The 27,725-nt window shown below is 34.0% G+C and overlaps 3 protein-coding genes across 3 annotated transcripts; 1 reads left to right on the top strand and 2 right to left on the bottom strand.

Moving 5' to 3' along the window:
• Positions 1 to 948: 948 nt before the first annotated feature.
• Positions 949 to 8,145, top strand: LOC110776521 (probable pectate lyase 12). The gene is made up of 6 exons (XM_021981079.2): positions 949 to 1,291; positions 4,273 to 4,582; positions 4,904 to 5,293; positions 5,375 to 5,566; positions 7,230 to 7,432; positions 7,837 to 8,145. The coding sequence occupies exons 1-6, from the start codon at positions 1,158 to 1,160 to the stop codon at positions 8,024 to 8,026; spliced, it is 1,419 nt and encodes a 472-aa protein (XP_021836771.1). The 5' UTR covers positions 949 to 1,157; the 3' UTR covers positions 8,027 to 8,145.
• A 3,286-nt stretch (positions 8,146 to 11,431) lies between these two features.
• LOC110776524 (MYB-like transcription factor EOBI) lies at positions 11,432 to 12,504 on the bottom strand (the record flags this gene model as incomplete). Its single annotated transcript, XM_021981082.2, has 3 exons — positions 11,432 to 12,024; positions 12,143 to 12,272; positions 12,387 to 12,504. Coding segments are annotated over 3 exons (810 nt in total), but the record flags the coding sequence as incomplete, so codon positions are not given.
• A 2,060-nt stretch (positions 12,505 to 14,564) lies between these two features.
• LOC110776523 (uncharacterized) lies at positions 14,565 to 26,226 on the bottom strand. The gene is made up of 4 exons (XM_021981080.2): positions 25,850 to 26,226; positions 25,607 to 25,717; positions 17,904 to 17,972; positions 14,565 to 15,052 (listed from the first exon to the last, which is right to left on the bottom strand). The coding sequence occupies exons 1-4, from the start codon at positions 25,988 to 25,990 to the stop codon at positions 15,002 to 15,004; spliced, it is 372 nt and encodes a 123-aa protein (XP_021836772.1). The 5' UTR covers positions 25,991 to 26,226; the 3' UTR covers positions 14,565 to 15,001.
• Between the last annotated feature and the right edge of the window lie 1,499 nt (positions 26,227 to 27,725).

Raw genomic sequence — 27,725 nt, 5'->3', positions numbered from 1 at the left:
GTTCTTTTAGTTGGAGCGTGAAAAATTGCAAAACACCAACTTTAGCATCCGAATTCTTTGACCTCTAATTTACTCTATTTTAGATACGATTAGGTCATGTTATTTTTGGTCAGTTACTCAATTTGCTAAGTCTTCAAGAATTTTCTATATATAACCAGTTATATCTTACTCCCTCCGTCTCTTTTTGTTTGTCCCATTTGCCGTTTTAATCCGTCTCTAGAAAATTATTTCACTATCATAAAAGTTCATGAGTCCACAATTTTACTCTCGCATAAAAACATTTAAAACATCAATTTTGTCTCTTTTCAATTTCACACAACCAATTAGAGAAACAATTAGAGACAGATAAAGTACAAATAAAGTGTTTCAAAGCTTCATTTGAATATTTGATCCCCTAATCCAAGCCCCATAATCCCAGCCAAAAAAAAGGCTAAAAAAGTTGCACACTCCTCCTTTTTTAATCTTTACTAGCCCCATACCCATTATGTTGTTTCTACTACTCGATCCGTACTAATTAAAACACCAATCTGTATAATTTTTAAGAAAAAGAACCTTCTCTGTAAAAGATTTTTTGTTTTTTTATTCTACTTTTAATAATTTTGGTTTTTATTTTCCATGTGTAAAATTAGCAACAGAATCGAGGAAAATGAGAGGACCAAAGAGTCAAAGTATCAGTATCCTCAATAATTCAGTTTTGATGTCTTTTCACGGAAAAGGCTACCTGTACACCTAGTGTACAAGATTCTCATGTACATCATCATTAATGTGTTGACATATCATCAAATCCATTAAAAAATGAGAATGAAAGACTGTAAATATGTCATTTCAACGAATAAAAAAACATGATGTACAAGATACTTTGTACACTAGGTGTACATGTAATAGGATCCCCTTTTCGCCGTTCTAAACAGTGAGAAATAGGATCCTGATTAAATTTCCCAAACCTAAATCATTTATATAATCTACACATAATCACACTCCTCACTCTCTCACTCTGGAAAACAAACAAGAGGAGAGAGAGAGTGTGTGAAAGAGCTCACATTTTGGTAAAAGAATGAGCTACATTTTAACCATTTTGGATCTAAAAGTGTACCTTGTTCAACAATAACAAAAACAGCTTGAAAATAGATGTGAAAACTTATTACAAGAAAGCAAAGATGGTACAAAGAAGCTGCATTGTTCAAATATTGGTTCTATGTTCAGTATTAGAACTTGCTTCGTCTCTTCTCCTCAACTTCACTCTTCCAGGCCAACACCCGGACCCAGAAGCCGTTGCTCGAGAAGTTCATAGGTATATTTTCTTACTTCCATCATCATTTTCTTTTTATATTTACCATTTTTCCATTAAATCTTACCATTTTTTTTTAAATAACCATCGTTTACAATGTATCAACACTCATGTACATTAGGACTTCGGAGTACATTTTTTGTTCACTGATTTTTTTCCTTAGGATCCTAGAAAAATATCCTACATTCTTACTTGAGTATAATTGGTTACATCGTTTGTTTTTTAAATTAATCGAACTACATACATACAAAAGAATCTCCCCTTGTCCCTTAAAAAAATAATTAAAATGCTTTCGCTAGTTTCATTATTAAGTTTACTAAAATAAGTTAGTTCACAAAATTAAGTAACTCAAATGAACAAGTAAAAAAAACAAAATAAAAAAAAACAAACAAACATCAGTAAAAGTAATTTAATTTTAACAACAATTAGAAGAACAGAGCATAAATAGAAAAGCCAAGTAATTGAGAATTTCAGAATGTGGGGATAGGTTGAGAGAAATAAAGTAGCTTTAGAAAAAGAAATTTTAAACCTTTTTTGGAATATCCATTTGGGAATGAAGGTAAGTGTCAAAGTTTTTTTGAGTGAGGGAGCTATATTTACTCCGTATAAATATGTTATTGTAAAATGTTTGCACAGTTTTTTTTTTTTTTTTAAAGTACTACCTATAGTAATTTTTATTTGTTTGGGGCACGAATGAGCAACGCGGACAATAAATTACAAATGGGGGGAGAAGAATTCAAATCGAGACATGTTATGCACAAGTTTTCGATTTTAACTATTAGGCCTAGTAATATGTCTCCACCATTCCAAAGCGTACCAAACATGGCCAACCAAACAAAAAATTGGGTGGAATGGATTCTAACTCCATTCCAATCCATTCCAAAATGGCCAACCAAACACCCCGTTAGTTTATCTGAAAAACTTATTTTATCTGAAACAAATTTCTTTTCTTATGAAAATATATGAAAACTGTTATTTTTCTAAACTTATATTGTCCGTAATAAGTCAAACAGAACAGTAATCATATTGTTTAAATTAGTTTGCCTCTAAATCAAACTTGACATCGATTGGAGACAATTTTTTGCTTTTTATTTAAGTTTCTTATCTTATTTAAATAATTTTCTAACTTTTACTTTATGCTGTCGATTTTGTTAAGGATAATTCAATAGTGTTAAAGTGTTAACTAGTCTCTTTAATTATGATTTATGTACATATTTAATGTAAATATATCATAAATGAGGGGAAATAAAAAGTAAAGACAAAATAAATAAAAATAAAATAAAAAAGAGTTGTAACTTTGTTGTCGGAATGGGAGCTAGCTACCCTACTTCCATGTTTTATTGAGCACTGTGTGAATCAATGAAACAATGAAATGTCCAAGGTAATCCGCAGGGACGAGGCCTAACAAATAACAATGCGACATTTTTACGTCCTTTTATGCAACCACATTCGCACCATATTTTGTTTTTTGTTCTTTTCAACATGAATACATTATACGTAACACAACTTGTTACGGAGTAATTATTTTTCAGTATCCCTAGTATAGATTACTTCTTTATTTCTGAATAAATGTAAAAGTTTAATTTCTACGGAGTATTTTATAAGGGACTCTTGATGTCATACACGTAAATGATTTTTTTGGTGTCTCGTTATAAAATACTCCGTAGATTATAACATTCTTAATGATAGTTCAATAAAATGAAATGCATTGAAGTTAAAAAAAATTGAAAAATTAATTTGAGGGGATTAGTCAAATAACATAAACCTCAAGTTTTATATGTGACCAGTCACACCATCAACTTGACGGCGTGACATGTTCACACTTACAAATAAGCCCAGTGCGTTTAAAGCCTATAAAATAAAGTAACATCAGCATAGAAAATAAAGTAACATCAACATAGAAAATAAAGTAACATCAGTATATACAAAAAATCTCTAACATGAAATGAAAAAATGCAATAAAAATAAGAAAAATAACAGCAAATACAATGTATAAGTAACTCATGCATAGAAAGTCAAGTAACATCAGTTTATACAAGGAACGTCTAACATTAATTGCAATAACTAAAAGTAACACCAGTATAAAAAGTCAAGTAACACCGGTCTATATAAAGAACATCGAACATGAAATTCAAGAAATTGTAGTAAAATAAGAAAGTAACAACGAATATAACATATAAGTAACATCATCATAGAAAGTCAAGTAACTCCAGTCTATACAAAGAACCTCTAACATGAAACTGCAATAAAACAAGAAAAGTAACAACAAATACAATGTATAAGTAACACCAACATAGAAAATCAAGTAACACAAGTCTACACAAGGAACTCTAACATGAAATTCAAGAAACTGCAATAAAACAAGAAAAGTAACGGCAAATACAATGTATAAGTAATTAACAACAACAACAAATTCAAGTAACACCCGCTAAAGCGCTAATAACTTTCTCCATATTAGTTGCACGCGTCACACCATCAAGTTGATGGCGTGGTTGGTCACACAAAACACGTGTTGTAACATAAAAGTAATAAAATCTTTAATGCCGTCAAATTCACAATCTCCGCTCTTTTCACGCGGGAAGCAATTTGATTGGAAAATAGTCAAAAAAATATTATTCACCAATAAATATTCAGGCATGCAATCTTTAATAATTGGTATTATTGTTTTAAAGATTAATCGGCTAAAGTTAGTTTTTCAATGCAAATAGAGATAAGTATTTTAGCTAGGCAATTATTATACTCATTGATAATTGTTTTGTGTTTCTCTTAAGTAATTATAGTGTTTTTCTTCTCAAAAAAAAAAAAAGAAAGTAATTATTGTGTTTTACACTTTTACGGGTTCTGTTTTATTTAAGGGTGTATTTGTTTTAACGAAAAACAGTTTCTCATAAAACAATTTTAAGGCTAGGACTACTAAGTAGTAAGTACTAACCTCAGCGATGTGCATGCCGGCCTTTTACACATTTTTGTGGTTTTGCATGCAGAAAGATAAACGTTTCTGTAAGTAGAAGACGTTTACTAGAAGATGGCAGTAATTGTGTGACCGGTAATCCAATCGACGATTGCTGGAGATGTGACCCTAATTGGGGAAACGACCGACAACGGTTGGCCGATTGCGGTATCGGGTTTGGGCAGTATGCTTTAGGTGGCAAAGGTGGTGAATTTTACGTTGTCACTGACCCATCTGATAATGATCCTATTAATCCCAAACCTGGTACACTTCGCTATGCTGTTATACGAACTGAACCTCTTTGGATCATCTTCGCTTCCAATATGGTTATCCGCCTTTCCCAAGTAAGCTAGCCCAACTCGACTACTCCGTATTTTCCGATTTTTAATACTCGCCAACGTTTGGACTTTTTACACTATTCACATATTTTATTTTGACTATTATTGGTGATTTATAAGTAAGATAAAATATAGTCATGTAAGATGTTGTTAGATTCGTCTCAATGTGTACTTCCAAAATATCAATTTTTGCTTAAATAGAATTAAAGATATTAATTATCAAAGTTGTGCATTGACATGCGTGAAAGTGACAAACGTTGTAAGTATTAAAAATCGGAGGAAGTACAAAAATGATCCTAAATTTTAATTTATGTGTTGTAAATGTAGGAGCTAATCTTCAACAGTTACAAGACAGTAGATGGGCGAGGAGCAGACGTACACATAACGGGAGGAGGATGCATTACCTTACAATTCATTAGCAATGTAATCATCACAAATATTCACGTTCACCACTGCCACCAATCTGGTAACACAATGGTTCGATCCAGCCCGACCCATTATGGTTATCGGACTTTGTCAGATGGGGATGGTATTTCAATATTCGGATCTAAGGACCTTTGGATTGACCATTGTTCGTTGTCACATTGTAAAGATGGGCTCATTGACATCATAATGGGGTCCACCGCAATCACGGTGTCCAACAACCATTTCTCCCACCACGATGAGGTTATGCTACTAGGCCATAGTGACTCTTACGAGCCCGATGTCGGAATGCAGGTATGTAACATTATATTTATCACATTCACAACTAATTAATTAAATACGAACGAATTATAAATGTTGTATATATATATATAGGTAACAGTAGCATTCAACCATTTTGGACCCAAGTTAAAACAGAGGATGCCAAGGTGTAGAAAAGGGTATATACATGTTGTGAACAACGATTATACACAGTGGGAAATGTATGCTATCGGGGGTAGTAGCAATCCTACCATCAATAGTCAGGGCAATCGTTTCATTGCTCCATTTGATCGTTATGCCAAAGAGGTAATGCTCCAACCAATTTCTGCCTTTTTTTTTTTGACTTTCATTTTTCGATCTTATTTTATAACCCACCAAATTAATTAAACAAACCGGCCCTATCAAGTATTTATTTGTACTTATTTGTTTTGGTTAAATTTATTGTATATTAACAAACTTGAAACTCCAAAGGATCAATTATAATTATAATTATAATTATAATAATGATAGATATATAACCAACCTTTGGTATGGGCCGGGTAATGGGTCCCTTGAGATTGATTCAAAGTCATTTGTTTTTTATTTTATAAAAATGATAGATAGGTCCGGTTTGTGTTAGTAGGACCTAAGTTAACTTTGGATACCATTAAATGTTCAATAGTAGTGCAGGGTGTTGTCCAGTTCTACACTGGCTAGAGTAAAGCAAGAGGTTATTTACCTTTTGGCTGATGTTAATTTGAATGTCTACGATGGTGTGAACATAAGTAGTCCAAGACAGAAATTAACGAGTAACTATTTGGATAATGCATGTTACAAATATATAGGGCCTAGGAATTTCATCATGCGCCGTTTTGGGTTAATTAGGATCGATGTTTCTGTTGTTTTTTTTAATACTGTGTTTTTCAATTACCAAAGGTTAATGGACTATTACAGGGGACACTAAAAGCGATTTTACAAAAATAATCTCACATCTTCACTTATATGATAAAAATTGAGAGAACATGTATTTATGTCCACGCCCTCATGTAGAATGTTAGATAATAGTTATAATAGTTGCATTTATTTCGATATAATGGCTAAGGTTAGAATTTGGGCACTGTCAACGAAATTTAATTTGACATTGTTTGTTACTTAATATAGTCATATAATTTGACATGTAAGAAAAAATATAGTTACATAATTTTGTTGGGTTCGACTAATATACATTTTCAAAGTATCAACTTTTATTAACTTTTATATAATTCTATGTGTCAACATTCAAACGTTTAATTGCAAGTGTGACATATCTCTATTAGATAAAGGAACACACGAGGCGTCAATAGTGATTGTCTATTTTATTCTTTACTAAAATTAGAAAAATAAAATAAATTAAACACAAAAAGATTTTTTTATTACAATATAGAATGAAACCAATTTACTAAAAATCATCAAATATTAAAACTAAGAAAAAAAATAAAAAATAAAAGGTTAAAAAAATAATTAACCAAATAAGTACTATTGTGTGTGCGTTTTAAATTAAAAGTGCATAGAAAACTACTAATAATAATATAGATAAATTGTTTTACCACCTATAAAACTAAAACTTGTGTTTTACCACCTTAAAAAATTTAAAACTTGTTTTTTACCACCTAAAAAATGGAAAAATATATAAAAATGTAATGTAGGGGAATAATAACGGTAATATTTATATGTTCTATTTTTCCACGATTTCATGTATTTAACTCTCTCCTCTTCCCCAACTCCCTTATGTTACATAAATTTACATAATTTTTCACCATCATTAATTCACAAAATTGATAAAATTTAATGGAAGTAAAGAGAGAAGGGTGAAAGAGTTAGGAAATTACACAGGGACTCAGGAAATATAAAAATTGGAAGAAAATTAAATTCGGCAGCCATACATCAATTTTTTATCTAGTTTTTCGTTTTCAGGTGGTAAAAATCATTTGTCCTAATAATATTGTAACAGGTAACAAAGAGAGTAGGATCAAAAGATGATGATTGGAAAGGGTGGAATTGGAGATCTGAAGGCGACGAAATGGTGAACGGCGCTTATTTTGTGGCGTCTGGAGCGGGTGTCGAAGTCAAATACGAGAAAGCTTACAGCGTGGAGCCCAAATCTGCTGCCTTCATTGACCAACTCGTCATGCATGCTGGTGTTCTGGGCGACAGGTTTTTCTCCATTTTCCCTTTTATTTTATTTTATTTTTATTTTTCCCATCTTTTTCTAAATGTGTAAGGGGTGGGGATTGGTGAGCGGGGAGTGTGAATCTTAAATTGATTTTTTGCAGGGAGTAGGGGTGTAGGTGGTTAAGTATGTAAGTTTGAGAAATAATATAATATTGGTAAAAAATTTCATTTATAGAAGCGGTGCAAATATTAAGGGACGACCGGAAAAAAAAAGCGGCGCGAGTATAAAGGGACGGAGGGAGTAATTGACAAGGGTTGATATTATGGAGTTCCGTATTTTATTAAAGGATACACTTTGATCGACACATAATTTTAAAAAAGTGAGTTGAATTTATTAAAATAAGATGAAAGTATAAGGGTATATAATGGGATGTATATAATGGCAGGGGACACAACACAGGCAAGTGGAGTGCTGGAGCAGGTGATAAAACAGGATTAGAGTCGGATGATTATGATTACACTGATGATTATGATGGAGCCACACCTTCAATCTCTTCCCCAGCTTACGCCTTTTTATTTGTTTTGTTGATGTTCTCATTTCTTTATTTGTATATCATTCCTACTTGTATTTCCTAACATCAACAAACTTCATTACATTTTCAGAATTCTTATTGTCTGTTACGTCTGACTTTTGACATGATTGAGGAACTCTTTATGTCTTTTGTGTTCTTCATTTTACCATCTTGCTTCCATTATTTGGCTAATTGCGCTGTCAATCGTGCCATAAGAAACATATATCGATCAAGAATTCAACACTTCAACACTTTGATTAATACTAGCTCACGTGACAACAAAGTCGTACGTGACAGATTAAACTGTAATGATCAGTGGTGGATTTAGGGGGTTACAAGGGGCGCCATTGCCCCCCATTCCCTAGATCTGTGGAAAAATATATAATAGTAATAGAACTTTTGTATATAGTTAAAATTCCCTATTATGTATCACATTAATGAGTTTGTCTCAGTTAGTTGAATGTCTAGCCTCCTTAATGTTTTACTTTCTTATTGTTTAACACTTAATAGTTTTTCCACCGTTTAACTATTTATTGATTTTCGTCTTCTCTTTTTTCATTTTTTTTTAATGATTTTAGCTATATCATTTGTGATTTTCTTTTTCACTCGTTTAATTTCAATTACATAGACATATCATTTTTTGTGAATTTCACTTTTGTACCTAGCTAAGATTAGTTGCATGGGTTATATAATTTTTTTAAAATGAAATTTGTAAACACAAATACACAATGCTAAATGTCATATACTCCGTACATAGTGAAGAATAATATTTTCAATTCTATTGAAATTTAATATGATTTCAATTTCATTAATGGTTTTTATATACGCAATTCACTACTCTCTTTATTTTTCCAATTGTTCTATTGTTTATCGAAAATATTGAAAGACTAGTAAATCGTTGATAATATAAATGAAGTGAACGGTGGGTTTATATTTTAACTATTTGGACTAAATATTACAACGAATGTAATTTTGACCCTTTTTTAATACCGAAAGTAAACCCTTTTTTTGGATCCTTTTTATAGCTGAATTGGACCCGGATTTTTTTTTTTAATTTTTTTTTTCCCGTTGGTAGACTATAATTTTTTTTATTCGTACTCCCATTTTTCAAATCCTAGATCTGTCACTGGTAATGATACACTTCTATTCTATTGGATGTGTGAAGTTGGTCAAGTGTAAGCATGGGTATAAAGCTACAAAGATAAGTGGATAACATTATATTTCAAAGAATTAAGCATATACTAATTGATAGTTTGGTGTCTAAATGAAGTGAATGTTCATGGATTTAGTGGATAAATTTGGTATGTATTAGATGATCAATCTCCAAATTATTTGCATCATATCTTATCTTTTTATCCTTCTTATTTCTAATTTTATACATTTCTTTTCCCTTTTTTGCAAGTGTAAAATCGGTTTCTGACGTCCAAATATTTTGGATATAAAGCAGGTATTATAAAATCTACTGTACATACGATAAACTTGATTATCAGTTTTATAACTAAATCTACTGTACATAAGATAAACTTGTATTTGATCGAAGCCGCTTACAGTACAAAGAAAATATAAATTGTGAATTCATAATTTGTAATGCCCGGCCTTATGTCTCATTCAAAGAAAACATAAAATACTAAACAGGTCAAATACATTGGTTAGAACAACAACAACAACAAAGTATTAGTTCCAAAATGATTTGGGGTCGGCTAACATGAATCGTCGGCATTGATAGAAGAAATATTATAAGAGATAATAAAAAATAAATAAAGTTTAAAATAAATGAATAAGTAAAATAAGTACATTTCAAAATAGCATGTAATATTGAAAAAAAAATTTAAAAATTATGAGATATATTGCGTTATTGTATTCCTATTTTACGAGTTTTATTTTAGGGATAGATTTGTTAGTATATTGGTTTTTCCTAAATTGCAATATTCTAGTAATATTGTGTTTCCTAATACTAGGGCTAGAGTTAGAAAGTTTGGGTATATAAATAGGGATTTATATACCATTATGTTTTTACATGCTTGAGATCCCGAGCCTGAGCATAATTGGTACATATAGGCGCCACGTAGGCTACGCGTCATCATAATAGTCTGGGCAATCAATTTTTAGTCAGGGCAAATTATTTGATGAAGCAAGGATCGGGTGACTCATCAAATGGAGGAGCCTTCGTGGTAGATGCACGTGACATGAGAAAGAAATTTGGTAAGAAACATAACCCTAATATTAAGTGTTTCTATTGTGGAGATCGAGTAGGGTCATATACAAACTATGTGTCCCAAAGTAAAAGAAGACTTGAAGGAGTTGAAGAAAACCTCGTGAGAAGGGACGTGTTTTGTATGCGGAAGGAGATGATGATGATGTTGGTGATGCTCTTTTGGTTCAAGAAGATAAGAGGCCAAATGACGGTTGGGTGCTTGACTCGGAAAATTCTCATCACATATGTGCTAGGAGGGAATGGTTCTCATCCTATGAATAATGTGAAGGGAAGATGGTTACTTTATCGGATGGTAAGAAGGTAAAAGTTGATAGCATTGGTGAGGTTGCGGTAAAACTTTGCAATGGCCGTGTTCGGATGTTAGCTGAAGTGAGGTACGTACCAAAGTTAGAACGGAATCTAATTTCATTGGGTAGATTAGATGGTTTAGGTTATACTGTTATGGTGAACAACAATAGTTTGAAAGTCACTAAAAAGGGTTCGATGATACTCAAAGGTTGGAAGAACAAAAGAAATCTAATTGGGTTAGATGTAGATGTTCTTGTTCGAGGGGAGGCATTGTCGGATGGACGACGGTGACCGTTAAATCGATTGTGGAAGCATATTGGGTTGAATGGGAAGAATTGTTAATATTAAACCCAATATGGCGATGGCTTCCGGTTTTGGATCGAATTTACTAGATATTTTTTTTGGAGCTGAGATATATTATATGTTATTGTATTCCTATTTCACGAGATTTATTTTAGTGATAGATTTGTTAGTATATTGGTTTTTTCATAAATTGCAACATTCTATTAATATTGTGTTTCCTAATACAGTAATTAAAAATAGGCGTTTATATACAATTATGTTTTTACATGCTTGAAATTCGGAACTTGAGCAAGTGAAGTTGATTGATTGTATTATAATAACGGTTTTGATTAATAATGCAAGTTGGGACGTGGGCATACCACGTTATTTATATTGTATGTTTTTTATCTAGATTGTTATCTCGTACTATTCCTAACATGTAAAATTATACTAAGTAGAAAGTTTAGGAAAATGAATGTTTGTTATTGTTCAACTAGGCTTATTTAATTAGTAGGTTAATTAATTAGTTTGTGCGTATTTAGTCCTACCTTATTCTTCAGTCTACAATTAATGTGGGTTGTGCATATTCTTAGTTTTGATGATGATAAACTCATTACTCATGTTGTTAATATATATATGCACAACATGAGTTTTGTTCAAGGGACCAGGTCAAGGGTCTGATCTTCTAAAAATTAAGCTAGCAAACCAAAAGGTTTTATAAATTTATATTGAACAAATCCATATCCCAATTGGTATCCCATGCAACAGTAGCATATTCAATACACCAGGTGATTGGATAATCTAAACATAAATCTGGTGAACCATTACTAATTTCCCAACAGCCTGTACTGTAGTTATCGTTATAAGTTAGATCCTCTGACAGCATATTCATCCAATCCGATAGCCGGTTTTCATAAGGTGAGTTGATAGAATCTGATAGACGTCCGGCTTCAAAAATACTGTCATCACTATATATTTCTGGAGTGATCGTATCGACTTTTTGTTGATTAGAATAATTGTTGGGCATGGTGGTATGATCATTTGAAGAAGATGTTTGTACGAAAGAAATGTTAGATGCAGGGGATGATGATGATGATGATGATGGTGATGATGATGATGTTGATGTTGATGTTGATGTTGATGTTGATGTTGATGTTGGGTGGTGCAATTCCAACAATGAATTTTGCATTTGCTCTTCCTTTCTAAGATGACTTCTCCAGTAGTTCTTAACCTCATTATCTGTTCTTCCCGGTAATCTTCGAGCAATCTTAGCCCATCTATATTTATATATCACAAAACAAGATTCAATATATATGTATATGTATATATATATATATATATATGGGATATTGTAACAAGTACGTAAAACATGCATGCATGGATCGGAAAACTTACTTGTTACCCCATTTGTCATGTAATTTAAGTATAAGTTGGTGTTCTTGTGGAGTGATACAACCATGCTTTAGACAAGGTCTAAGATAATTCAACCATCTTAACCTGCAGCTCTTTCCACTCCTCCTTAACCCTACAATTTCACATATGATTCAATATAAATGTCCGTCTATGATATAAATATTCATGCACATATATAATTAATATATATACGTACTAGTAGTAGTTAATAGTTATCATTAATTACCTGATATCTTAGCTACTGTATCCCATCGTCGTGCACCCAAAACCGCCACAAAAGTTTTAAGCCTCTCATCTTCCTCTTCATACCAAGGTCCCTTACGTACGTTTTCTATTCTCATCATATTTATTTATTTATTTATATCAATAGCAGCTAACTAGTAGTATCAAACAACAATAACACCACTTTGTGATCGAATCGTAATTGCGGAATTTAATTTGGAGATCGATTCATGTGCTCACCTACGACTCTATTTATACATACAAAAAATAGTGATTACCTAGCAACAATGCATAATTAAATAGCTAGGTGGAAAAACACCCAAATTATTATCAATACCCAGTTGCCTCTATTTGAACTCGTGTGTTTATCATTCAATTCTTTACATTGGGAGTATGGGCCAAGGATTATTGCATTAACTTTACAACATCGATCAGCCTCTTTGTTACATCATCGTCGTCGCTTTTTAATTAATTAGCAATACTAATTTTATGATAATTTGCGATGTTTCGTCTACTTAGTTCCTTAATTAAGTGATATAAGCACCGTAGTTAAGATTGAAAAGATTGCGTATATTTGGTTGTCCACTTGAAACTTTAGACCAATTTGTTTAATACTAACATAAGAAATCAAAAGTGTAAGAAACAAAAATCAGATAATATAGGATAATAGCCAAAGAGTGAACCACTGGAGATTTGAAGAGCTAATACCGAATCACAAATATCAGTCTATCTTGTGTGCTTCCATCATCTCTTTATTCAAGAATCATCTGGAATGGATAAATATGATGACTTAGGCGGACAAAAACTCCTAAATGCTACGCTTCCTACTACAATACACTTATCGCTTTCACCTTATTTTAGTGTCTCTCCTCATATATACGCCGGATAAGAAAGAAACCTCAAATTTCCAACTATTCTTCTACTTTTATGTCCAAGTATTTAGGATACACTTTTATTTTACGCAATTTAGATAGTGGATCATGATGCATAGTGAGCATAGAACACTTAATAACACATGTACATACTCCCTCCGTATTTATTTAAGGGATACACTTGTCTTTTCCGGCTGTATTTATTTAAGTGATACACTTGTCATGTTTAGTAACTTATTAACCCCACCATCAAATTTACTCTATGATCCACTATCCTATTAAACAAATAATTTCAGAAACCCGCCCCCCAAAAAGACATGGTCCCCACTTGTTTACTTATTAAAATAACTACCCAACCCTATTTACTTTATTATTTTATTTCATTCAATTTTTCATCTTAATACCAGTGTCCGGTCAAGTGTGTCCCTTAAATAAGTATGAATGGAGTAGCTAAGACAATACTTTGTATTACTTGACGTGAAAAAAATATTAATAAGAATATATTTATTATTTATACTTTATAATAAAATTGAAATAATAGATTAATTTTTATAATAAAAAAGTGAAATAATATATCACAGTGTTCTTTTGTCACAATATCATATTTATTTGCATGTGTACGTTTGTTTTTTAGGTGTACCATGCTCACTGTATACTCTTCCTCCATAGTTCACGAATGGAACCCCATGATTGGTTTTCAGACAGCCGCCCTTGTTTTGTACTTGGTAGTCAGTCACTTGAGACTTGACTCACCACCAATACACTTTTAAAGACCAAAAAGGAAGGGTTGTATTTGACCAAACACCCCCTTTATAGTTTATAAAGCCATTGGGTCGTTGTAGCAAGGATCTCACTATCAAATTTGCACCTCAATGACAACCAAAATTGGTTTAGGTCATACTCCGTATCATATAATGATTTGTGCATAGATATTGACTTATTGTATCCTTAGGGATCGAATGCGTAGATCAAATTACAGTCAGATCGGATCACATTTTACAGCTCAAATTCTACTAGCTTTTATATTGTTTTTAACATTACTTTTATGAGGTTTTTTTAAAGACGATTATTTTCATTAAGAAACCCTCATCAAACAAACTTATGAAAGCTTCTATTTTAATGACCATATAATTGAGTAATGTGCTTAGTAAACTAGCCAATAAGGCTCCAAGTCGGAGTATAAAATATCAGAATGGTCATGTGTGTCAAATACGAAAGACTCGGGCTACAGAGCTCTCCCACAAATCTGAACGGCTGAATTCAGAGACAACGATGAACAAAGGAGCTGAGGGGAACAGACCACACGAAGGTCACTCGACATAACTTTCATTACTACTACTAATGTAGTCATTTATACAACAAATTTATTAAGTGGCTTCAACAACAACAAAAATGGTGACTTTAGGAGCACAAACCTGCATTAGCGGCATCCATTCAAGTATGTCACAAATGCTAAGAAATTTCGTTCCAGACACAAAGCGTAATCAACAACACAATACTCCATCTTAACTCAAATAGTAGCATATTACATTTACGTCACAGAATGCTAAGAAAATTCCATGACAGACGACACAAATAACAAAAGCAACTACTCTGCTATGAAACAAAAGCCTCTTCCATGTATTATGTATACCTGATAAATTATCGGCATCTTTTGTAACCACCCAGGATCCAATTTGAATAATAGGCATGCCAATAAGATGAGGACCACCGCAATAATTCTTATTTCTCAATGTAATATAATTTATTAACGATCAATGAATGACTTGTTCATCAAATCCACTGCTGAATCCATAAACTGCATACACAGGCCATCAACCAACAAAAGTTTCAGCCAATAGCATGAAAAAAAATACCTTTAAATAAAAACATAAAAGAACACCAATAATGGTATTTTCACTAACAATTCAATGCAATACAGTTCGCAACGTTACATGTGTATCGCGTGTTGTACCAAACAGATCTGAAATATACAGCAGCTGTTTGGCTGTTTCTAAATGCTAGAGTGACTGGAATTATCTGATACATATCAAACGGATCTGAAATATACAGCAGCTGAAAAGAAATAATCATGAAAATCTGTTAAATCAAGCTGTCTCACATGTCCATACACATGTAATCAGTTGCCCCTAATAATATCCGCAATTCCAACTTCCCTTCAAATATCTTGATTCCCACACACTATCTCAACATACGCATCTCTGCTACACTCATCTTTCTAATATGATCCTTCCTCTATGCCCAACATTCTGACGCATAACGTATTGTAACTCTGATCTAATAGCTGTCCTAATAGGTGCATGTCGTCCTGTAGATTACTCTTTTAAGTTTAAACCTACACCATGGTGAAACAATCCTCTGTCTTCTACTCTACTCTCCATCTGAGAGTCAGATCTTTTGTAATGAATCAAGTGTCATGGACCACCAGAGCACTGAGCACTGAGCACTGAGCACTGAGCACTGTACTGTCGTTACAACAGATGCAAGAAGTAGGTGTAAACACCCACATCAACACCACAAGTCTAGCAGGGGTTGGTGAGAAGAGCCTTTAACCAACTAGAAGACAAAGAAGAGCAGGAGCACATTAATTAAAGGCACTGTAGTGGACAACCCTAGTGCATAAATAGAAGAAGAGAGGAAAAAGAAAGGCATGGAATTTTGGTGTTAGGAATAGAGACTTGTAGCCTAAAGCTACTGACTTGGAGATTTGTAGCCTCAAGCTACTACTTTTGTAATCCGTTCTTGAGTATTCATTTATCAAAATCTTCTTGTTCTTCTCTTATTTGCTGTGTCTATCTTATTTATCTGTTGTGGCCAGCTGATTCTTTACACTTTGTCAATCTCCATTCCTTTTTCTGATTGACCCAAGGCACTACATCTTCGTTGGACTCCTTCCTATTACTAAATACGCACTCCATATTCCCAAATTTACTCCTACTTCAAAACCCCCAAGATTCTAACTTTTGCCTCCTTTGCTCTAATTTAGCAGTATCCACAACTCCATTCTTGTCCAAGAATACAATACCATCATCAACAAACAACATTTATCATGGTGTCTCATTTAATACCGCTGCAAATACAAACAACCCAAAGCAGCGACAGGAAATAATTTGTAATCCTTCATAATTCAGTACATTTGTTTTCACATCTCGATACATATGTGGGTATCCCTAAGTCCCTAACTCAATATATTTACGTGTGGTAACTTCTTTGTCATTACCCATCAAATCACATCTCTCAGCACCTTGTCATAAGCCCTCTCCAGATCAATTAAAATCATTTGTAGATCCTTTTCCCTCTTCCTATAATATTCCATCATTTTCCTTTATCAAATGTGTGTTTACATCCGTAAATCATCACGACATAAACCCAAACCGGTTCTCTGAATGCTTATACATTTCCTCAATATATGCTCTATCACTCTCTCCCACAATTTCATGGTATGCCCCATAAGCTTTATCACTTGGTACTTCGGTAGTTTAAGCTTCAGCAATTCCGGCACCTCCATTGTTCTTGTAGAGAGTGTTTTTTTTGGTTTTATGTAATTAGGTAATACTCCCTCTACCCCAAAATAATTTTAATTTCCACAATTTTTTATTTTTTGTCAGCAGAGTAGCAATATCTTCAAATCAAAATAATCACAATGTTTTTTACTCAAGATTTTTTTTTTCTGAAGAGGATAGTCATCATGCTAAACACTCTGCAAATGGATGCTCCACTCTTGACCCTTAATTGGGAACAACAATACAAGTCTTTTGGACTACAGTCAATCCATCAACAGCAACGAGTGAAGCCACATATGAGTGCTGTGCAGAACATCCCTATCCTTTTTTCCACTACATGGCATTAAAAGAAGGAAAAGTTGACATGAATAATCCCAACTTTCACTCATCTTCTCAAAATAATCTCAACTTTGGATTATTTTAGAATAATCCAAACTTTTGGGCTTACCTTCTCAAAATAATCCGAAGTCTTTTGTTCTTTGTCATTACTAAACCATTTTGGGTCTCTTGTACATAGGCAAATTGATAGTTTGGATTATTTTAACAAGATATACCCGAAAGTTGAGATTATTCAAAAATAATCCAAAGTTAGGATTATTTTTAGAAGACGAGTGAAAGTTGGGATTAATTTATGTTAATTTTTCCTTAAAAGAATAGAGGTCCAAGAAATATTTTGAAACGAGGGGACATATTTATCCCTTAGCAAAGTGCTCCAGAATCCAGACTCACAAGAATATGAGACCATGTTTCCAGGATGGTGCAATGAATCAACTCAACGAATCAGCAGTCACCTCCAACAATTTTACAACTCAGCAGACCATGAAAACTGAAAAGTACAACCGCAGTGCAAATAACTTTGAGAGAAATTGAACAATATGTTTCCCCCCTAGAATACATTATTCTTAACTACCAGGCTCCTGTAGTACTTTCAATTCACAGAGATATAGAATAGGAACTGAGCCACTTCATAATACTTAATATATGCTTTGACAGGATTCTGGATGTAGTTATTACAGATCTTACAAATACTACACGACAACGAACTTCAAAATTTTCCATTTAAACAAGTTCTTTAGTCTATAATAAACATCATCACAAAATAAACGTTGAAATAATAAGAAATGAAAGAATGTTGCAGAATTTTACCTTCCCGATATTCTTGAGTTCCCGCCCAACTGGCTCCATGAACTTCAAGTCAACTTCTATAGGCCACACCTGAACATATGGCAGAAATGAAGTTAAGAACTCTCATGGGAAAGCTGGAAAACAGATCAATAAACTAACTCCAGTAGAAAATATGGCTAAGAAGAAATAAATGGGTCTTCGATAGAAACAGCATTTCCCTACCTCACTACCTACTAACATCAAAAGCTCAATCCCAGAATTACATCCTCACACATTCACAAAAACCACCCATAAGGCCAAAACAATAATCTACCTGATAAATAGTTTAAATACAACCTGACCTTCTACCAATATATTTGTTGATACCTCCTCCGCTATTTCTTTCATAGCTGGTCTTACTGGGGTATGCAAGGATAGAAAAGGAAAATGCATAGCAGGGTTTGGTATGAAAACACTCAGTCCAGATTCTAACACTGCAGAAATTCTAGGAATCAGACATGCTATTCAATGGGCTGCTACCAAAGGCTGGCACAATTTCACAATCTTCTCTGATTCAAAAGTTGCAGACTTACAGTTGATGGGATCAACGGGAATAGTAAGATACAAGATAGATATGTAACCTTGTATCTTACATGCAGGACTTACCTAGGGAGCCAGGGACAACTGGTCCATTTGGAGAGGGATGAAGATCTGGAGCCAGATAAAGCAGCTACGAAGATGAAGGATAGAGAAGGGTGCAGCATCATATGCATGAGTTAATTGGAGATTTGGAGACCCCTTTTCCTGTTGTAATGGTGTAATGTCTTAAACTGAACCTTGTTTGTTCATTTGCAAGGGAACACTCTTACTTTTGGTGATCTGAACCAGGGCATGTCCTGGGAAACAATGTGAATGTAAGCACTTTTGATATCCACTAACCTCCTTTGATTTGTTTTAATTTATGCTTTCTATGTTTCTGACCCTTTAAACCAAAAAAAAAGAACCAACTCCAGTAGCAAGGACAAAGCACAGACAGAGCACAGAAGATCGCTTGCAGCAAGTTGACCACTAAAGAAATGAAGGACGGCATTAGTTTGGCAGGTTCTCTCACCAAACAGACCTTATGAAAAATATTGAGTAGACCGATAAGCAGCAATAGAAAATGAGATGAGAAAGAAGGCTTAAGATAGAATTGGACATCACTTAGCCGTGCAATTGGATGCCCAATTATTTGAACTGGAACTCCTATACTGTATCGAACCGATATTGCAGGAAAATCACATTCCAGTGAGGTGCTTTCCTTTGGGATTCATTGCATCAGAGTCATCAGACGTCCTAACCTTCAACGATAATAATGGGAGTCTGATGTGATATGCTGACATCACTAGTATACATCTCTCGACTAGTATCCATACCCTCTTGTGCTACGATTTTCTGTATACAACTGTTATAAAAGCTATCTTGCCAAATCTAGTAGATGCTTCCCAGAGTGCTTTTTGTGAAGAACATCCTTCCTGTGCACTTAAAGGAGAGCCTAACTGTTCCGTTAGCTGTGAAATTCTTGAAGACGTACCGAGGCCTTAACTACCTTGAGTGTTTTGTAACATGGGTCATGCTTTGTGTCAGATCCGACAAATTCCTTAAACTTCGTTAACAAAATAATGGAAAGGTATTTACAAGGAGCAGGGAGACCTAAGCAGAGCATAAAAAGGCTCAAGTTACACCATGAAGATAGCGATTTCCCTGCGCTTTAAGCGCACCTCATCGAAGTGAGATGCAACACATAAAAAGTATAAAAATTTGTGAAAAAGAAAAAAAATTGTGCGCTTAGATATCACCTAGACCAAAAAGGATGGATGACCCATGTTTTCTTCAGTTCTTGCGCGGAGTTGCACCTGAAGCGCATTTTTATCCACAAGACCCAATGTCACCTCTCAAGAACTTTCAAAGAAGCATTAGAAAACCCAGGCTTTGTGTCACGGTCTGAATGTGGACACTATATTGTGGGGCGCGCTCTTACCTATTGGGCGGTAAGGGCGTAAACCTTGTGTGAAACGAAGTCGAAGGGCTCGTGAATCACGAGCGAGCAAAGGTTTCTGAAAAGGACACTCTTGTCTTTTGGCAACAAGAGAGGGATGCGAACGTCGACCGGGCACTTGTTTGCGCACAACCATAGAAAAAAAACGCGGATGCGGTCGCGTTCGCGGTAACGGTCACGTCGCGGAAATCGCTTGTAACGGAAGAATAGAACGGATCCCGGCTAACGCGGTGTGAATATTTCGAAAAAAACCACATAACATTTCTAAGCCTAATTAATACATTTTTAGTCTAAAAAGTATTATATCAACACAATACAACCAAATCTATCATAATACGAGTGAGTATTATATTCTATGAACAAATAAGCACTCGAAATATCATGTTTTATAAACTACATAACTAATTAAAAAAATATTTTTGATGAATTTATGTAAAAGAACGGTGTAACGGAGAAAAAAGCATCTAACGCGGCGTGTCGCCGTTACGTAACAGACGACGCGGAGAGAAAGACGTGATTTTTGTTAAACCGTAACGTAACGGGCTTTCGCGGAACGGCAAATCCAAAATAGGTTACAGAACGGCCGTTACGTAACGAAACGGCCGAGTTTTAATTCCATAGTCACAAGTGGGACCGACGATGAGAGTTTATGTGTTCGAGGAGACTTTGGACCTGTTTGGCAACTAGCGGTTAGCCGTTAGTTGTAGTGCATTTTATTAGCAGCTTTGACTATCTGTTGGTATTAGGTATTAGCTTGTTTGACTAGCTGATTGTATGAGCTGGTTATATATAAGTATTTGGTAAATAGCTGATATATAATAGATGTTTAATTGTGTAAAATTACCAATAAGGACATTAACTTATTTAATTATAGAGAATTAGTAATTGTTAAAAATATGTAAATGTATGGTTAGATTTTTATGGGAATACAATATACCAACATGAAAACAATTAAACAACATTTATATAAAATTGACAATTTATTAATCCCACTAACAACTTTGACGAAATAAATTATTAAATTGCAAAATAGGAATGATTAAAAAAAATATTAAATTTTTACGTTATACAATATACCAACATGAAAACAATTAAACAACATTTATATAAAATTGACAATTTATTAATCCCACCAACAACTTTTACGAAATAAATTATTAAATGTTTAATTTGCAAAATAGTAATGATTAAAAAAATATATATAAATTTTACGTTAATTCATATATTTAATTTTTTAAAAAAAAAATTTAAAATTATATTATACATCATCTATTTAAAAAAATATCTAGTTAAATAAAAATAAAAATAAAACAAGTAAGCAAAGTAGTAATGTTAAGTAGCTAAAGCGAAAGAAAAAATATATCAACCATATTTCTGTTATGAATAGGTGAATCCAATGACAAATGTGTGGGCATGATTTATAATTTTATATGGGTGTAATTTTGCAAACGTGAGGACTAAATTGTCTTTTTAGTTTACCCAATACAATCCTCTAGTTGAACCCAATACAATTCTCTAATTGAAAAAGTTGCATGGAGCAACTTTTTTGGAATTAGAGGATTCATCCCAATCCTTTATTTCAATCTGCTCACTTCCAAACACCTGGATTAGAGGATTGGACTGGTCAAACCTCTAAATTGGCTAAATCCTCTATTTTTTTTACAAATCCTCTAACAACCAAACACAACCTTTGTTGAGTCTGGAAAGCTTAAGAACGAGAGACAACACAATATCAATAAATGCTTACAACGACACTAGTAATTAAGCAAGACAACTTCTGGTGAAGAGTATTGGTTCATACTCCTCATAGAGGTTTATTTTGAATTAGCTAAAAACTTCTAGTGAGCACTGGATTGACACAAACATAATAATCTTATCTCAAGCCTAGAAATTTTAAAAGAAAATTCCTATAAAGCATTAGGTAAGAAAGTACAAAGAAATGAAGGTTGGATTCTAACACTTTGAATTTCATTAATGGATGTAAAAAACTCAAGTTGACCCATGCTATACTTGTGGAAGTTTAATATTTTCTAATTAAGGTGAGCATTATTCAAGTCTGATGTTAAAGAAGCAATTAGATGATATTAGGTGTCATTTTGTTCCAGCAACCCTTTTACATTAAGGATAGCAGATGATGTAGCCCTAATTTCTTGCACTTCTGCCAGAATCCAGTCTGGGGGAGAGGAGGGGGGGTGGGAGGAGAAAAATAGAAATTCAGATTTAGGCAAAGCTTAGCATCTGAAATTGGTTTTATAAAAAAATAAACATAGACCGGGACTTGGGTGTTATTTGGCCAAGCTTCTGAAAGTTTTTCTCAACTATAGAAGCACTTCTTTGGCCAAACAAGGGTTTTCAAGAAGGAGAAAAACTTTTTGTAGAAGCCCAAAAGAGCTTCTTGGAAAGAAGAAAAGGAGAAGCTCCAATTTGGAGCTTCTACAAACTGTTTCACGGGGAGCCATTTTCTTCCTTTAATGAAACTTTTTATTGGACAATTAAACCCTCATCTTCACAATAATGTCCCTCCATGTCCCATCTAAAAACACTCTCACTTCTATCTCTCCCCTCATTGGACTTGGTATTCTGGTACCATATCATCTTCTCAACCCTTCACCTTAGTGACCGAACACTTTCCACCAGAAAATTGACGTCGGTTTCTCGCCGGAAAAATACAACGCCAAAAATGATATGATGGAGCATGGAGAAGCAGAAAAGATATCCACCACCAGTGGAGAGAGAAAATGAGCAAGAGATATGAGAGAAAATATTTTATTCCAAATGAAGTGTTATTGACTGTTTTTGGCCAAATATTGGTGGTCGGTCAGACGTTTTGTGGTGGTGGATGTGAGCTGCAGCGAAGGTGGAGGTTGCTTGTTTTTCCTCGGTAGTATTGATTTTGCACTGATCATGGGCATCACTCCCTTTAATTCTCATGGACTTTGTAAACTAATATTAGTAAATTGGAGATAATGGATTGCTAGCTGTCAATTATTCTTTTCAATTTGATGCCATAACATTGTTCATTGTTGGCCATCTTTGAAATATGACACGTAAAGGATGAATTATAGGTGAGATGAGATGAGAGTTCTTAAATAGGCCAAGGTTAAATATAGTACAAAATGGGCCAAACAATGTAAAACTAATTCTATTTCTTAGAAGTGCTTCTACATTTTTCTGGCTAAACACTCTTGTTTCTCAAAAGCATTTCTCCAGAACAGTTTCTGGAAAACTACTTCTAGGAAACATAAGTCAGTTTATAGAAGCTTGGCCAAACAGTGCCTTAGACTACCTGGAGAGATGTAACTATGCCCAGGAAGGAGGGAGACCAAGGAAATATAGAAATGCCGGCTTGAAACAAGGCCTTCCGAGGCAAAATTTGCATGGGAAAAAGAAAGGTTCAGAGTCATTATGGGCAGCTTGGGCAAATGGAAATAGTATCAAAGGAGGCTTGCAAGAGAAGAAGCAAAATACAATAGAGCTTAATTGGTCCCTCCAAGACTGGATGCATGTAACAGATCGTATAAAAGAAAGAGTCCAACACGCTCAGTTTCGAACTTCAGAATTCAACACAGCCAAGGGGAAAATGCAACACATCCTTGACATATGCAGCAATTAGAAAAGCTCTAAACCAGGATTCAAGATATATATTTCGAATAATTACCAAATTCCTCAGTGCTTATTCATTTATAGGGTTGAAATATAAAAAGAAAAGTTAATCTGGATGCTGGAAGGGTGGCTGGATTGACACATGATCAGACTTGCAAACAATGCGGGATGGCTCAGGAAAACACATAACATCAATTTCATCACCTTTTGCAAAAGAATCAATTGAAGGTGTTAAGAATTGAATGCAGACATTTTACAAGCTTACTAAGCTCCACCTGTGGCAACAGTTGATATGGAAGGCAAACAATTAATTCACAATTTTCGAATATGAGAACACTTGAATTGTTATGTGGAGCACCATCCATTACATACATCATGTGGGAAGTCTAGGAACATCATGTTTTAAAACAAAACTAGTGTTTAGCCATGCGATGCACTGGTTCTCTCTTACTTAAAGTTACTCATAATTATCTATGTAGTTATTAAGGAGAGGAGGAATGGGTAAAAAAAGGTTAGAAACAACAGATGATAAGGATGGAGTTTGATGCAAATTGTTCAGTTGAAATTATTTGAATATGAAACGTCATGTTCACTTATTTCAAAAAAATAAGTTTGATAAGATAAGTTCCGAAAAAATAAGGGTTATACAAGTAAATTTATAACTAGAATAAGTCTTTATAAGTTCAAATAAGTTAAGTTAAGTTAAGATAAAATAAGTCCATGAAATATAAGGCTACACAAATAAAATTTATAACTAAAATAAGTTTTGATAAGTTCAAATAAGTTCAGTTAAGTTTTGATAAGTTTAAATAAGTACAGTTAAGTAAAGATAAAATAAGATAAGTTTAGGAAAAATAAAGTGAAAATCAGGTGTACCCTGATAAAAGTAAGAATGAAAAGACACGATGATTTAATAAAAATGAAAAATATAAAGGGGATAAAATGTATGATGCTTTTGGGGGGGGGGGGGGAAGGATCTGATAGTTTCAATTTATTTAACTTATTTTGACTTCAGAAAAAATAAGTTTGAATAAGTTCACACAAAATAATTTCAGATAAATTCAGCAAAAATAAGTTCTTTTTCTTATAAAAAAGGGTAAGTTTTCTAAGACAATTTAACACGCAAATAAGTTTTTTCCACCAAAAACCAACAAACGTATTTTCAGGAAAAATAAGTTCAGATAAGTGAGTGTATCAGCAAAGACACAAGCTCGAAACAAATGTGAGACAAAAGCTCCATCCAACTATTTCATATTAAATAACCTTACAAAAATTAACTTCAGTTAAGTGATGTGGATAAGAGGAGGAAAAGAACGTTATAAGTGTCAAATTCAATGTACAAAGTTATAAACCACAAAGATACACTTGAATAAAATTGATGCCACTTCATGTATGTACTCTCCTCGGTCTTCACATTATCTTCCCACTTCCAAGAGACCCTACTTAAACTTCCAAACAAGGTATTTTCCATCTGGAGTTTCCCCTGAAACTCTAAAGTCTCAACGACTTGCATCTCTAAAAGTGTACCTTTCCGTTAAAATTCTTCTAATCCCCTATCAAAGGTTGTATAGAATAATAGGCAAATGTATTTCAAACGTTATTAATCCTCCAATTAGACAAAACCTCAAAATATCTTGGTGATTTTTTTCTTAGCATTATTCATCCTTTTGAAGCCATATGCCAATCAAACGGGACACAATTAATTCCCTAAAGATACCAACTAATCCCAGTATAAGAAGATAGTACCACACATCAATCTAGGGAAGGAGATTCTCCCATAACTCCATACTTTGTGCATAAAACAAAACGGTGGTTCAATCAAACAGCCAAAAGGCTACATATAGTTCATCTAATATCGTATATGAGTAACTACAAACATCGAGCTTATATCAAGTTGCCATTTCGTGATAATACCAATTCGAAATATGAAGTTGAAGCGATTTCATATACAGTCTACATAGTTCCTATTTTGTTTAATATAGTCGCAAAATCTTGATATGTTTTGAGCATTTATCAAAGCCATTTACCGGGCACCGTGAAAAATTACTGAAATAAACAGCTAATTAATGAAAGTACACAAAACCAAGTTAAAAAGAAAAAGCACCTTCAAACCAAGCAATTTAACAGGTGTTGCTTGACCAGGAACAATGCAATCTGGTCCTGCTGCCTCCAATACAGCATCCACTGCTAACCCATTTCCCACTGGATTTGGATCCTGCAAAATTCTCATCAAATTACAAAAACTAAACTAAAATTATTAGAAATTAAATAAAATTCAAACAAATAACCCCAGTAACCAAAATTACTAAAACAATTAAATACAAAAAGCCATAGAAGATTAAGATACCTTCATAATGGAAAGAGCGTAATTGGAAAAGGGGTTTTGGGGAATGCGAAGAACAGGGGAAAGGTGTATTTTGGGAATGGGTTTCCCTTGAGAAGCTCTCCATGGTGCATCTTTTTGAAGCCCAACTCCTTTTTTTGACATTTTGAATTATGGCTAATTATTTATAAAATATCTGAATTTGAAGATGATTTATTGATTAATCTTGTACTATATGAGAAGGTAGTGTCGGAAGTTTAAAGGATGAAGATGAAGATGAAGATGAAGATGAAGGTGGAGTATGAGTTTGAGATAATTTTCTGAAGTAGGGGATTTGGGTAAGGCGTAAGGTCAATATTGGTGAAGCGGGGATTATGTCACTAATTTCTCATGTCAAGAAGGGGGTTAAAAAGAAAAAACCTTTATAATACATGGCTACTTCTTTTGGTATCCGTTCGTTAAAATTTGGATTGAGTTTGGTTTGTTTGATAAACTAGTCAAGTTTGAGCTTGGTATTTCACCTCAAGCCGTAGATAATGTAATTAAATGGCAATTTTGACACGAGTTATCAAAATCAATTAATATTATGGAGCCAAGTAACAACAATATTAGTATATGACAATTTTAACACGAATTACCAAAATCAATAGATATTATAGAGTCAAGTAACAACAATATTGGTATTTTACGCTTAGAGCCGAACATGTTTTCCCTAGTCGAGCTCGAGTTTGATTCAAACTCAAAATTGTTTTAAAAGTCAAGCTCAATGCCTCAAACTAGTTTTTAAGTTCGAGGCAAGTACGAGCTTGAGTTAAAAGTTGGTAAAATTAAATTAAATCGTGTTCGTTCCAAGTTAGATTTCAGCTTTACTCAGTTAGGCTCATTTTTTGTTAATAAGATGGCAAAGTTGTTGACCCACGGTAAAACCAACAAATGCAATGCTTAGACGGAAGGTCTAGTGCAAATCTTTATAAATACAATAAAATATATCTTATAAATTACGAAAAAATACAAGGTATTACAACTTGTATGTTCCACATGCGTGGGGGGAGATCATGATCACTCCCTTTGACTTTGCTATGATTACATGATTTCCTTTTTCTGAGAGGGAAGTCCAGCTTGGTGATTTGAAGTGGGGCACTGTTTATGCCTTGACTTTACTTGGGCCCATTGCGAGACGATTGCCACCTGACGATAACTCTTGTCCGTTGAACAAGATATTGCCTGGTGTCGAGCTGCTAAGTGATACGGCGGAGCAGAGGGTTCGGTTATTCTTGCTTGTATTGGTTTGCCAGATGCTTGTTCCTGGAAGGAGTAGTAGTGTGCTATCATGCTACTTGGAGCCTTTGAGGGATCTCAGATCGGTCCCGGGACTTAGTTGGGGTAGTCTAGCATACAACCACCTTTTGTATGAGATGAAGAATGTCTCGAGTACTGCTTTGACAGACCCTACTAGTATGGCTGCTTTGTGGAGGGTGTTGGAGGTTACGACTCCTTTTGACTTTGCATTTTGTATTTTGATTCACAGGGTTGACTTGTTCCTCGTTTTTGACAAATTTGGGCGTATGAGCATTTCCCTGGCTTGGTGCCTGCTCGCCCTTATGGTGCGGCTTACCGTTTGCTGCTTCATGGAATGGAGCGCCCACACTACCATTTCTATGCACTCGTTCTGCAAGGCTTTGCGGACCACACCTATTAGGGAAGTACGATTGTATTCTAAGAAGTATTGGACCTCTTATTGCATTTTGTATGTTAACTAAGTTTGCTTGATTTTTGTAGGTTTTGTTTCTCCCTTTGATGGAGTGTGTAGACACTGATGAGTCATATTTGTATAGGGTATTTTAGGCGCATTTAGGTTGCATTATTAGGCATTTATATCATTTTAGTTGCATTTAGGATC

This window comes from Spinacia oleracea, chromosome 5, assembly GCF_020520425.1.
Source record: "Spinacia oleracea cultivar Varoflay chromosome 5, BTI_SOV_V1, whole genome shotgun sequence".
Classification (NCBI taxonomy): Eukaryota; Viridiplantae; Streptophyta; class Magnoliopsida; order Caryophyllales; family Amaranthaceae; genus Spinacia; species Spinacia oleracea.
This window is presented reverse-complemented; position numbering and strand designations above follow the sequence as displayed.